Source organism: Eurosta solidaginis, chromosome 4 (assembly GCF_040869045.1).
Source record: "Eurosta solidaginis isolate ZX-2024a chromosome 4, ASM4086904v1, whole genome shotgun sequence".
In the NCBI taxonomy this organism is placed as follows: domain Eukaryota; kingdom Metazoa; phylum Arthropoda; class Insecta; order Diptera; family Tephritidae; genus Eurosta; species Eurosta solidaginis.
The window spans coordinates 97,768,728-97,781,538 of NC_090322.1; the positions used below are offsets into that span (position 1 = coordinate 97,768,728).

General features: G+C 46.2%; 1 protein-coding gene across 10 annotated transcripts in view; it reads right to left on the reverse strand.

Annotated features, from left to right (window-relative positions):
- Window positions 1-12,811, reverse strand: part of PGAP1 (GPI inositol-deacylase) — a 1,928,961-nt gene that overhangs the window by 318,618 nt on the left and 1,597,532 nt on the right. The window contains exon 15 of one of the 10 annotated variants that reach the window (XM_067782302.1): window positions 12,103-12,695. The exons of the other annotated variants lie outside the window; for them this stretch is intronic. Coding sequence (XP_067638403.1) covers window positions 12,288-12,695 — 408 coding nt within the window. The 3' untranslated portion in view covers window positions 12,103-12,287. Of the gene's footprint in view, window positions 1-12,102; window positions 12,696-12,811 lie in introns of those variants that run through there. 10 annotated transcript variants of the gene reach the window in all.

A 12,811-nucleotide genomic window follows, 5' to 3' on the forward strand; every position in this document is an offset into this window, starting at 1 on the left:
ACAAACAGGCATAACTTCAACACATAACTACATACGAATTATGCGATGAGTGGAAGATAGAATATGAGAAAAGAAGGTAATTGGGAAAAACGTTACAACAACTAAGGCATGACGTAGCTGAATGCGTTTATAACCATTTCAACTATCGTAGGAGTGCGGGTTGACTCCCACTCCCGGGAGAAAAGGCTTTTGAAGAGATTTACAAGATATAATCGAAAAAGCTGTCGCCTTGTCCGTCCTGATGTCACGTTGTTTAAATTTTTCCCAAATTATTAAATAAATTATAAAAAATTAAAAATTGTTTGAAATAAATATCATTAGACAACATTTGGTTAATTCGTTGTAGTTCCATAATAGAACAAAAACAACAACAAATACCAAGTTTCTCTGAAAACCGTCCTACAAACAGGCATGACTTCCAACACATAACTACATACGAATTATGTGATGTGTGGAAGATAATATATGCGAAAAGAAGGCAACTGGGAAAAACGTTACAGCAACTAAGGCATGACGTAGCTGAATGCGTTATGTTATAACCATTTCAACTATCGTAGGAGTGCGGGTTTGACTCCCACTCCCGAGAGAAAAGGCTTTTGAAGAGATCTACAAGGTACAATCGAAACAGCTGTCGCCTTGTCCGTCCTGATGTCACGTTGTTTAAATTTCTCCCAAATTATTAAATAAAATTAAAAATTGCTTGAAATAAGTCTTTTCATACATTTAAAGCGATACGGGCAATCCCCGGTTAACTCATATAAGTAGACAACATTTGGTTAATTCGTTGTAGTTCTATAAATAGAACAAAAACAACAACAAATACCAAGCTTCTCTGAAAACCGCCTTACAAACAGGCATAACTTCAACACATAACTACATACGAATTATGTGATATTTGGAAGATAAAATATGAGAAAAGAAGGCAATTGGGAAGAACGTTACAACAACTAAGGCATGACGTAGCTGAATGCGTTTATAACCGTTTCAACTATCGTAGGAGTGCGGGTTCGACTCCCACTCCCGGGAGAAAGGGCTTTTGAAGAGATTTACAAGGTATAATCGAAACAGCTGTCGGCTTGTCCGTCCTGATATCACGTTGTTTAATTTTTTCCCAAATTATTAAATAAATTATAAAAAATTTAAAACTACTTGAAATAAATGTTTTCATACATTTAAAGCGATACGGGCAATCCTCTGTTAACTCATATAAGTAGACAACATTTGGTTAATTCGTTGTAGTTCTATAAATAAAACAAAAACAACAACAAATACCAAGCTTCTCTGAAAACCGCCTTACAAACAGGCATAACTTCAACACATAACTACATACGAATTATGTGATGTGTGGAAGATAAAATATGAGAAAAGAAGGCAATTGGGAAGAACGTTACAACAACTAAGGCATGACATAGCTGAATGCGTTTATAACCATTTCAACTATCGTAGGAGTGCGGGTTCGACTCCCACTCCCGGGAGAAAAGGGTTTTGAAGAGATTTACTAGGCATAATCGAAAAAGCTGCCGCCTTGTCCGTCCTGATGTCACGTTGTTTAAATTTTTCCCAAATTATTAAATAAATTATAAAAAATTAAAAATTGCTTGAAATAAATATCATTAGACAACATTTGGTTAATTCGTTGTAGTTCTATAAATAGAACAAAAACAACAACAAATACCAAGTTTCTCTTACAAACAGGCATAATTTCCAACACATAACTACATACGAATTATGTGATGTGTGGAAGATAATATATGCGAAAAGAAGGCAATTGGGAAAAACGTTACAACAACTAAGGCATGACGTAGCCGAATGCGTTTATAACCATTTCAACTATCGTAGGAGTGCGGGTTTGACTCCCACTCCCGGGCGAAAAGGCTTTTGAAGAGATTTACAAGGTACAATCGAATTTTTTTAAATATATTGTGAGGACCAAATATAATCCATTAATTTGGCCCACACAAAACCACCGCCCCACAACACAGGAGCAGTACTACAGACAACACGAGACACAAACAAGTTTCTGAAACATCATAAAAACACGATTAGCAACATTGCCAACACAAGACGGGACACAAACAAGTGTCAGAAACATCACTAGCGTAACAAGTTGCCGCAACACGCCACAGCAACACCGTAACCATGGCAACGCAACGTACTATGCTAGCAACATCAAGAGCATTGGCTATAAGAAGGGCAACACGAGAAGACAGGAGTCAGTCAGCACGCGGTTGTGGTTGCGACCGGAGCTACTATTGGAGCGCTCTGGAAGGCATATCGGTTTTGACCATTGCAAGCCAGTGCGTTTCATAGGAGAAAGTCGTGGACTGAAGATTGTGGGTAAGCAGGTTTTGACCGCTCTACAACGCTTTAGATCACGCTTGCTCCCTCGTAAGCAAACGTCCTCCACAGCATCGTGATCCCGCGCTCAGCCAAACGTCATCCGCGGCAGAAGTACGTCGGCAACCGCAGTAGGAGTGAGTCGCGGTGAAACGCAACAACGTGACTGTACCGAGGCTAACGGATCTCACCTAACGGGGCGCAATGTTGCGACTGTCACCTGAACAGCAATTGAAGGGCATCTGAAAGGCGTATCGGTTTTGGCCATCGCAAGACAGTTCCCGTCATAGGAGAGAGGATTGTGGGTAAGCTGGTTTTGACCACTCTACAACGCCTTAAACTACGCTCGCTCCCCGCTAAGCTCACGAGCCCGCGCACCATCGCCATAAGTCTCGGCGGCAGAGTCACGCATACACACCACGCCAACAGAGTTACGCATACACACGACGTTGGCCACAGCAGAGTCACGCTTACATACGACGTTGGCCGCAGCAGAACTACGCAGATATACGACGTTGGCCACAGCAGAGTCACGCATACACACGACGTTGGCAGCAGAGCCACCCATAAATACGACGCTGGCAGAGCCACGAATACGCACGACGTTGGCAGCAGCAGAACTACGCGTACATACGACGTTGGCCGCAACAGAGATACGCAGGCATACGACGCTGGCCGCAGCAGGCTTAGCACTGCCACTAACCATAACAGGAACACGCCGGCGCAAGGCGTCACCGAGACACATTCACACATACCTAGACGGCGACCAGTACGTCGCCCTAACAGAACGTTCCTAACGGGACACGAGGGACCGCTAGTCCATCACGAATTATAAAGCAAGCAATGAAATTAAGTGAATTATAGATACACATTTTATACATTTTAGATTATAGTTTAGTGAATTTATATGAAAACGATTTGCAAGACGCCCCGAAATACAAATTCATTGTAAACGAACCTTGGACACGGCGAGTATACCCCAGCAGTTTCTGAAGAAGCACCGGGGCAAGGAAAAGCTTCGTTACAATTGGCGCCCGAGCAGGGACCCTGCAAATCGTACAACGTCAGAAGGAACATTCCTGACTAGAAACCTAACAGAAAAATGGCCGACCAGATTGTCACCACGTGGCTAGACAATATTTCAAAGGAGCAGATGATATCCATTTCACAGGAGCTGGGCATTGAGCAGACAGGCACCACCCGAGAAATCAGAAAGCGCACAGCAGCCATGGCTTCAAAAGCAAATGTTGACTCGGAAATACACACAAAATTTTTATCCCTAGAAGCCGCGTATAGGAAGGAAAATACAGCAAACACGAGTGAGGAAAATGAGTCTAAGACACCGATCCCGCCGAACGGAGGCGGAGCCATGAATATCGCCGATAGACCAGCTGAGCACAACCAGTTTGCGTTCCCTCCCAGGAACACAGTACCCCCACAACAGTGCGCATCATCCGGAGTAGCGGTACCACCCAACGGTGCATCTCAGGCACCGACCGTTATATTCGCACCCATCATCGACCAGGTAAGAAAGTGGTCAGTGAAATATGAAGGTGGACGGGACCCTCTAGCTTTCGTCGAACGGCTGGAAGAACTAGCCGATGTCTATACGCTAAACGTAGACTTGCTCCCAAAAACGATGCCCGAATTGCTAGGTGGCACCGCTCTTCAATGGCACCGCAATAACAACGTACACTGGAGCAACTGGACGACCTTCAAGCGCGACTTTTTAAGCTTTTTTCTACCAGCCAGGTACTTCGAGCGTCTCGAGGACGAAATACGGCAACGAAGGCAGCACGCCCGCGAAAGATATAAAGATTATGTCCTAGGGATACAAAGCTTGATGAGACACGCCGGATACAGCAACGAGCAACGCCTGGAAAGAATTTTCCGCAATACCCACCCCGATTATTTACTCTACATTCGCCGAAGAGATTTCAACACCCTAGGAGAACTCATCTCTCTCGCCGAGGAATATGAAGGTATCCACAAAGGTTACCGACGGACATCATATGGATCACGTCTCGAAACAGCGAGACACGTCGTTGGTGACAAAACTACAGCTTCATCACCGCAGTCGGAACGATCATCCCACCAGCAGCCACCGAGGGTACAGCGCCACTCACCACCAGAAACTCGGGTTTTCGATCCGAGCCGGGTATGTAGAAGGTGTGGCCAAGAAGGACGCTATGCAAGGATATGTCGTAACCCACGGAAAATTTTTTGTTGGGAGTGCGGTCGAAACGATATACGTCCGATTGAATGCTGCCGTCGACGTCAGGGAAACGACGGAGGGCTTCACCAAGGACAAGGCGCGGTGAGCCCACTGAACCCAGCGCCGAATCAGCGGTAGTCATGTACCAGGAACACGGTCGCCTATATGCCCCAGCTCAGATTGGGGCAGTATCGTCGGAGGCAGTTATCGATAAAGGGGCCTCAAGGAGCTTCGTTTCAGCCACCCTCGCGAATCACGTGGTGAGTTCTGGAAGCGGGGAGAGGGTAAGATTGGCCATCGAAATAACTATGGCCAACGGAGTCAGCACTACGATTTTCGATGCCGTAAGGACAGAGGTACGCCTCGGAGATTCGTCATTGCACACAGTCCTACATGTGATGCCCGGGGCAATCGACGACATTATACTTGGCCTAGATACGTTGGGGAGCCTAGGAGCAGCCATATCATGTGGAGGAGGACACCTCGTGCTAACCAGACCCCTTGCTCAGCACACACCGCCACCTGGAGCCACGGCGGAGACCATTCAGAGTATAACACCACCGAGTGCGAGGACGGCAAGTACGACGTCAGGAACAGAATTAACGGCGACACACCCAGCAATGAACATAGTGGTATAAAAGGCGAGGCGGATCGTAGAACTCAAAAAGTTCGAGGCCATGAGCGGAGTGACGACGGTAGCCGAACACAAGATCATCCTGACTGACGACCGTCCCATCAAGCAACGGTATTTCCCGCGCAATCCAGCGATGCAGATCATAATTAACAACGAGATCGAGGAGCTCCTCGCGAAGGGATGCATCGAGCCATCCTGCAGCCCACATAGCGCCCCGATCGTGTAAGCTAAGAAAAAGAACGGTACGTGGAGGCTTTGCGTGGACTACCGGCAGCTAAATGCCAAGTCAGTTCCCGACGCATACCCGCTGCCAAGGATACAGCACATCTTCGACAAACTACGACCAGCGAAATATATAAGTAGCCTTGACCTGAAAACGGCTACTGGCAAATACCGCTGGAATCAAACAGTCGCCCCTACACGGCTTTCACGGTACCCGGACGCGGCCTGTTCCAGTGGCGTGTCATGCCCTTTGGTTTGCACTCGGCACCCGCAACGTTCCAGAGGGCGCTCGACCAGGTCATTGGGCCAGAAATGGAGCCCCATGCTTTTGCGTACCTGGATGATATTATCGTCATAGGTACAACTTTAGAGGAACACATCCGAAATTTAAGAGAGGTGATGTTACGACTATAGCGCGCTAACCTCAGGATCAATCCAGAGAAGTGTGATTTCTTTAGGAAAGAACTCAAGTACCTGGGCCACGTAGTCAGCGATAAAGGGATCCACACGGACCCAGAAAAGGTTGCCGCTATTCAGGAACTGAAGCCACCGACCAGCGCGAAAGAAGTACGCCAATACCTAGGAATAGCCTCGTGGTACCGCCGTTTCGTGCCCGATTTCGCCACTATAAGCCAGCCGCTCACCGCCCTGTTAAAGACGTGCAAGCATTGGAGATGGGGATGCTGCAGAAGCCTTCGACATCATCAAACGGAAACTCACTGAAGCACCCATACTTGCATGCCCGGATTTCACGAAAACGTTCACCCTGCAGACGGACGCGAGTAACTACGGCCTGGGGGCAGTGCTTACACAAGAGTTAGAAGAGGGCGAGCGAGTGATCGCTTACGCCAGCCGGAAGCTCAACCAGGCAGAGGCCAACTATTCACCCACCCAAAAGGAGTGTCTGGCCATCGTTTGGGGAATCCGTAAGATGAGGCCATACTTGGAAGGCTACAAATTTAAAGTAATAACCGACCACATGTCACTAAGGTGGCTAAATTCCATTGAGAGCCCTTCTGGCCGCATAGCGCGATGGGCCTTAGAACTACAGCAGCACACCTTCGACATTGAGTATCGTAAGGGAAAGCTCAACCTGGTGGCGGACGCTCTATCTCGACAGCCGCTGCAAGCATTACGATTTACCACGACGACGGAACCACAATGCAAGTGGTGGCACAAGCGGGTCAGCGAGGTACGCACCAACCCGGAGAAATACGCCGACTATACGATACAGGATGGACACTTATACCGCCATATTCCCTGCCGGTCACACAACGAAGAGGCGTTACCATGCAAATTGTGTGTACCCACACCACTCAGACAGCGAGTGTTACAGGAAAATCATGACATACCAAGCGCAGGACACATGGGTATCCGCCGGACAGTAGCACAAGTCGCCAACCGATATTATTGGCCCGGTATGTTCCGTGACATCAGCCGGTATGTACGTCAATGCGAATCCTGCCAGAAATACAAGGAAACACAACAAAAGCCAGCCGGAAAGATGCTCTCACAGGTAGCCCAGGAACCATTTGCCACGGTCTGCGTCGACTTCGTTGGACCCCTACCACGGTCTACACACGGAAATACCATGTTACTGGTATTTTTCGACCGATTCAGCAAGTGGGTGGAATTGATCCCCATGAGGCGTGCTACCGCAGACGGCCTTCGCCGAGCTTTCAAGGAACGGATACTCGCAAGGTTTGGCGTCCCCAAAGTACTCATATCCGGCAACGGCGAACAGTTCTGTAGCACGCTCTGGCAGCGCTACTTTAAGGAAGTTGGCGTACGACAACAATACACTGCACCCTATACTCCCCAAGAAAACCCAACAGAACGAGCAAACAGGACCATCAAACGAATCACAGCGCAGCTCACCAACTCAAAACATAAGCGATGGGACGACCTCCTCCCGGAAATTGGGCTAGCGATAAATAGTAGTGTCAACGCTTCTACAGGCTACAGCCCAACTTTCCTCGTGCAAGGACGAGAGCCACGACTGCCAGGAGCCCTATTCGATGAAGTCAACGTTGGGACGGGCGCAGCTCTCGCTACGGCCGAGGAGAAGTCCAACAGAATGCAGGAGGCCTTCAGAATAGTGAGGCAGAATATGGAGCGGGCAGCAGTAGATCAAGCACGTCATTACAACCTACGGCGGAGAAAATGGACCCCCGTAGTCGGCGAGTTGGTCCTTGCCAAGGAGCACCACTTGTCAAAGGCTGCGGAGGAATTTGCAGCGAAATTGGCACCCAAGTATGATGGCCCTCACCAAATCCTTGGGTATGTCTCCCCAGTAATTGTCAAACTAGGGAAAATCGATAGCGGGAAAGAGAAGACGGCAAGCATTGCCGAACTAAAGGCATACCATTCATCGGAGACCGGAGAGACCACGAAACCAGGAAATAATAAACACAACCGAAATTAAAATAAATTCAGGGGAAAACAAACATATATTAATTAATGTCAAGGATGGGAGGATAAGCAAGCACCGGTCATTCTACCGCAAACCACCGAGGTGACAACACGTTCTTTTGCTAAGAATTTCTTGACAAACCAACAATCTACAATGGAGGGTTATAACGCCAAATCATCCAACAGCGCCAAGCGTATGCCCCAGCGCTACGAGGAGGAGGAAGCAAAACGCCCTAGGGTCGTGCTGCTGGAAGGAGCTACTGGCGCTGACGTCAGCAACGCGCGTGGACCTACACACGCAAACTCGTACGCTGACGTCGCACGCAACATCACACCACTGAAAACTACGGGCGGCGACGTCAACAACATGCGTGCAACTACTCGCGCAAATACGTACGTTGACGTCGCATGCACCATTACACCACCAAATGCTGCGAACACCGACGCCAACGGCACGCGTACTACGGAACAAGACCGAGCAGCGATCGCTGCCTACGCCAGCGCCGCCGCAGGTACACGCAGACGCCCCGAACGTCACCGCCGACGATATGCGCCCCGCAGCACGCGCAACCGCTCAGGACGCCGAACAATAATACTCGCCGAGGATGCAGAGGGCCCAGCGCTAGAACAATTCCCGGAGGTAGCAAACAAAGTACGAGAGTTGTTCACCGACATCGCCGACGGGAGGTGCAACCCCCGGGTGAAATTCCGAACCGATAGGTACAAAATCACGATGAACACGATTAGCAACATTGCCAACACAACACGGGACAAGTGTCAGAAACATCACTAGCGCAACAAGTTGCCGCAACACGCCACAGCAACACCGTAACCATGGCAACGCAACGAACTATGCTAGCAACATCAAGAGCATTGGCTATAAAAAGGGCAACACGAGAAGACAGGAGTCAGTCAGCACGTGGTTGTGGTTGCGACCGGAGCTACTATTGGAGCGCTCTGGAAGACATATCGGTTTTGACCATTGCAAGCCAGTGCGTTTCATAGGAGAAAGTCGTGGACTGAAGATTGTGGGTAAGCAGGTTTTGACCGCTCTACAACGCTTTAGATCACGCTTGCTCCCTCGTAAGCAAACGTCCTCCACAGCATCGTGATCCCGCGCTCAGCCAAACGTCATCCGCGGCAGAAGTACGTCGGCAACCGCAGTAGGAATGAGTCGCGGTGAAACGCAACAACGTGACTGTACCGAGGCTAACGGATCTCACCTAACGGGGCGCAAAGTTGCGACTGTCACCTGAACAGCAATTGAAGGGCATCTGAAAGGCGTATCGGTTTTGACCATCGCAAGACAGTTCCCGTCATAGGAGAGAGCCGTGGGTTGAGGATTGTGGGTAAGCTGGTGTTGACCGCTCTACAACGCCTTAAACTACGCTCGCTTCCCGCTAAGCTCACGAGCCCGCGCCCCATCGCCATAAGCCTCGGCGGCAGAGTCACGCATACACACGACGCCAGCAGAGTTACGCATACACACGACGTTGGCCACAGCAGAGTCACGCTTACATACGACGTTGGCCGCAGCAGAACTACGCAGATATACGACGTTGGCCACAGCAGAGTCATGCATACACACGACGTTGGCAGCGGAGCCACCCATAAATACGACGCTGGCAGAACCACGAATACGCACGACGTTGGCAGCAGCAGAACTACGCGTACATACGACGTTGGCCGCAGCAGAGATACGCAGGCATACGACGCTGGCCGCAGCAGGCTTAGCACTGCCACTAACCATAACAGGAACACGCCGGCGCAAGGCGTCACCGAGACACATTCACACATACCTAGACGGCTACCAGTACGGCGCCCTAACAGAACGTTCCTAACGGGACACGAGGGACCGCTAGCCCATCACGAATTATAAAGCAAGCAATGAAATTAAGTGAATTATAGATACACATTTTATACATTTTAGATTATAGTTTAGGGAATTTACCAACAAAGTGAATTTATATGAAAACGATTTGCAAGGCGCCCCGAAATACAAATTCAGTGTAAACGAACCTTGGACACGGCGAGTATACCCCAGCAGTTACTGAAGAAGCACCGGGGCAAGGAAAAGCTTCGTTACAATATATAGTGATACGTAAAATGGTAGACAAAGCAAGAAAAATTAGAAATTAGTAAAAAACCGTTTTGTGATAAGAAACTACTATGTAGATTAATATTTCATTACAGTCAATATTTACTCTGTATATGATACAATTGTTGAAAAAAATTAAATCATAAAACAAGACGATGTGGTCCTATTTTCGCAAATCTGTCAATGACATTCTCAGGTGTTATTTCAATGTCGAAATGCGTATGTAGTAGTGCCAAACCGATCAATCTTTCAGTTCTGAGCCATGTTTTCAAACGGCGAAGGGTGGAAAAACAGCGTTCAGAGCTCGCGTTTGTCACAGGAAATGTGCAGAATATGCGAAGAAAAACGTGAATTATTGGGTATATGTCGACATCGCATTGCTTTAACGTTTCCCATGCAGAGGTCGGCAACTTATTTGTTTTCAAATTTTGCTGGAGCTGCCAATGAATTTGCCACTGATTCAACTCGCCCTTAAGCCCTAAACGTTGAACGACGATGTCATAATTCAGAAGACCGTTGAATGTTGTAATCAAGCAGCTGATCAGATTTTCAATTTCTTTTGCCTTAAGAGTACACACTTTCTCAGGAAGCAGCGAACATAACTGGAATCTATCCAAAACTTCTTTTGAAAAACGAGTTTTCAAATCTTCACTGATACTGTCAACAGAGGAATATACACGGAGACCCTGTAGTAATCTTCACAAGTTGGCATGCTGTAATTGTTGCGTCCTGTTTGTCTGCTAGATGATTTTGGTTTTCCCTCGTTGACATCTAGTTCTTCCGCCAATTTTATTGCATCTGAATAAATAATCTTGAAGGTTTGATCTGCTGTCTTTCTACGATTTTGAAACGACACGAGCAGTATATCAATCATCGTCGATGCTTTTGCCAAATCGATATCCTCCTTTTCGAGTATGACGCTGAGTGAATGAGTGAGCGACAATACATCACACAGACAAAAGAGCCCGACAATGGATTCAAATTTGCACACAGCTGCAATAAGAACCGTTGCTTTACCAGCTGTTTCTCTGTTCCTCCACTCACTTATTTTTGTCAAAGCATCCACAATCAGTGGCATTTTCGCAGCAAACTGAATCACTGCATTATGACGTTGCACCCATCGTGTTTCACATAATTGAACAAGTTGTTCCCCAAGTAAATTATATAACGCTGGGGCACGCTTAGGATACGACTTTGTAAAGAACTTGTCGACCTCTTGTATGGTACTGCAAACTATCTCCATTACTCGTACTTTTACAGATTTGGATATGCTGCTGTTGAGTTTATGAGAGAAACAGGGACTTACTACAGCATTTTCTGCTTCTTTTCGGATTTCGTTGACGGTTCCGCAATCTGAGAGCATGACGGCACACGCATCGGTTCCTATTGATGCACACAATTTAATGTTAAGTCCCATTTTCTTCATTTCCTTCAAACAAAAAATAAGTTTTAAGTATTTTTTAAAAGTCAAAAAGAAAATTAAACTGGACATCGGAATGTCAAAAATTGAGCTGAAACAAATCATGCTACTATTCAAATTATCACGGAAAATGCAGTGTGAAATTGGTATGGATATGTCTTCCTAATAACTCTATATGGAACGAATTAATGACAAAGTAAATTTAAAAAGCGTTTTCAATAAACCGCAATGTATGCAAAATGATTACTCGTTTAAAAAATATATTCCGGCAAATCATTTTTCAAAATTACGACACAGGGTTTCGCTAATTATAACGTAAAAATATGTATTACCTGAGCTTTTCCTGAAAGATCTGGAAATTCATCAAAAACAAGCGAGTAGTATTCAGCCCGAGTCACTCTCATCAAAATTGTCTGTAATATTTCAGCCCTGCAACACTCAATTAGCAGATTTTGCGTGTCTTTACTTATATATGTTCCTCTCGAAGACGTGTTATTGAGATGAGATTCCAGAAGTTTGTCACCTGAATGAACCACCAACCTGAGCACTGCCCTAAAGTTTCCCTCATTCTGCTTACAAGTTTGATCCAATAGCAACGGCCCATAATCTCTGTGACCACGGAATGCAATGTTCTGACTTCTTAAAAAAATAATAGCCTTCGTAATTCGTACAAGTTTTTCTCTATTCTCTTGTTTCGCTCTAAGATAATTATTACTTCATTTTGAGGGTTATGATGGTTTCTAAAGAAGTCCTTTCCCGCAGCCATTGCATTTTTGTGGTAAATATTTTGTGCGTGTACTTCTAAATCGTTTCCGGTTCCAACTAAGTTCTTGAAATTTGTTAATGGCTTAGCTACGAGAGCTCCCAAAGAAATTTTGCTACCATCTAGGGGCGTGAACCATGGGCAATATTTACAGAAGAGGCCCTTTTTCACATTGGATAGTACAAGCTATTCTTTGTAAGCATTTAAATCTTTATGGGTTATATAATTTTTAATCTCTTTACCAGAAACCATTCTCGTTGAAAATGGAAAAGTATAATTTTCTGGAGGAACCCAAGGATTTTCAAGCAAAGATTTCTTTGTGTAATCGTCGATTCTTTGTCCTATATAATCACCTACGTCGTTCGTAACTTTTACTGGATCATAAAGAATTTGCTGAAGTTGTGCAGCTTTTGAGGTAGATGGTATGCTAGCGTGCGAACTCTCCATTTCACATCTAGAATTGTCTGCTTCAGTGACAGAACTTGCGGGTTTCTCATGAGACATAAATTCGGGTTGAGCATTTGAGTTATCGGCATCTTTCTTACTCTTTTTTGCAGTTGGAAAGTACGACAAAATGGACTTCTGGCGGTCTGTCTGTAAAGCATGTATGTACTTAAATAAGAATTTCATTCGGGTATTCCACAGCTTATCAAGAAGAGTTTATAAATTTTTGCAGCCAAAGCGTGGGCAAAGCACTAACAATATTTTTA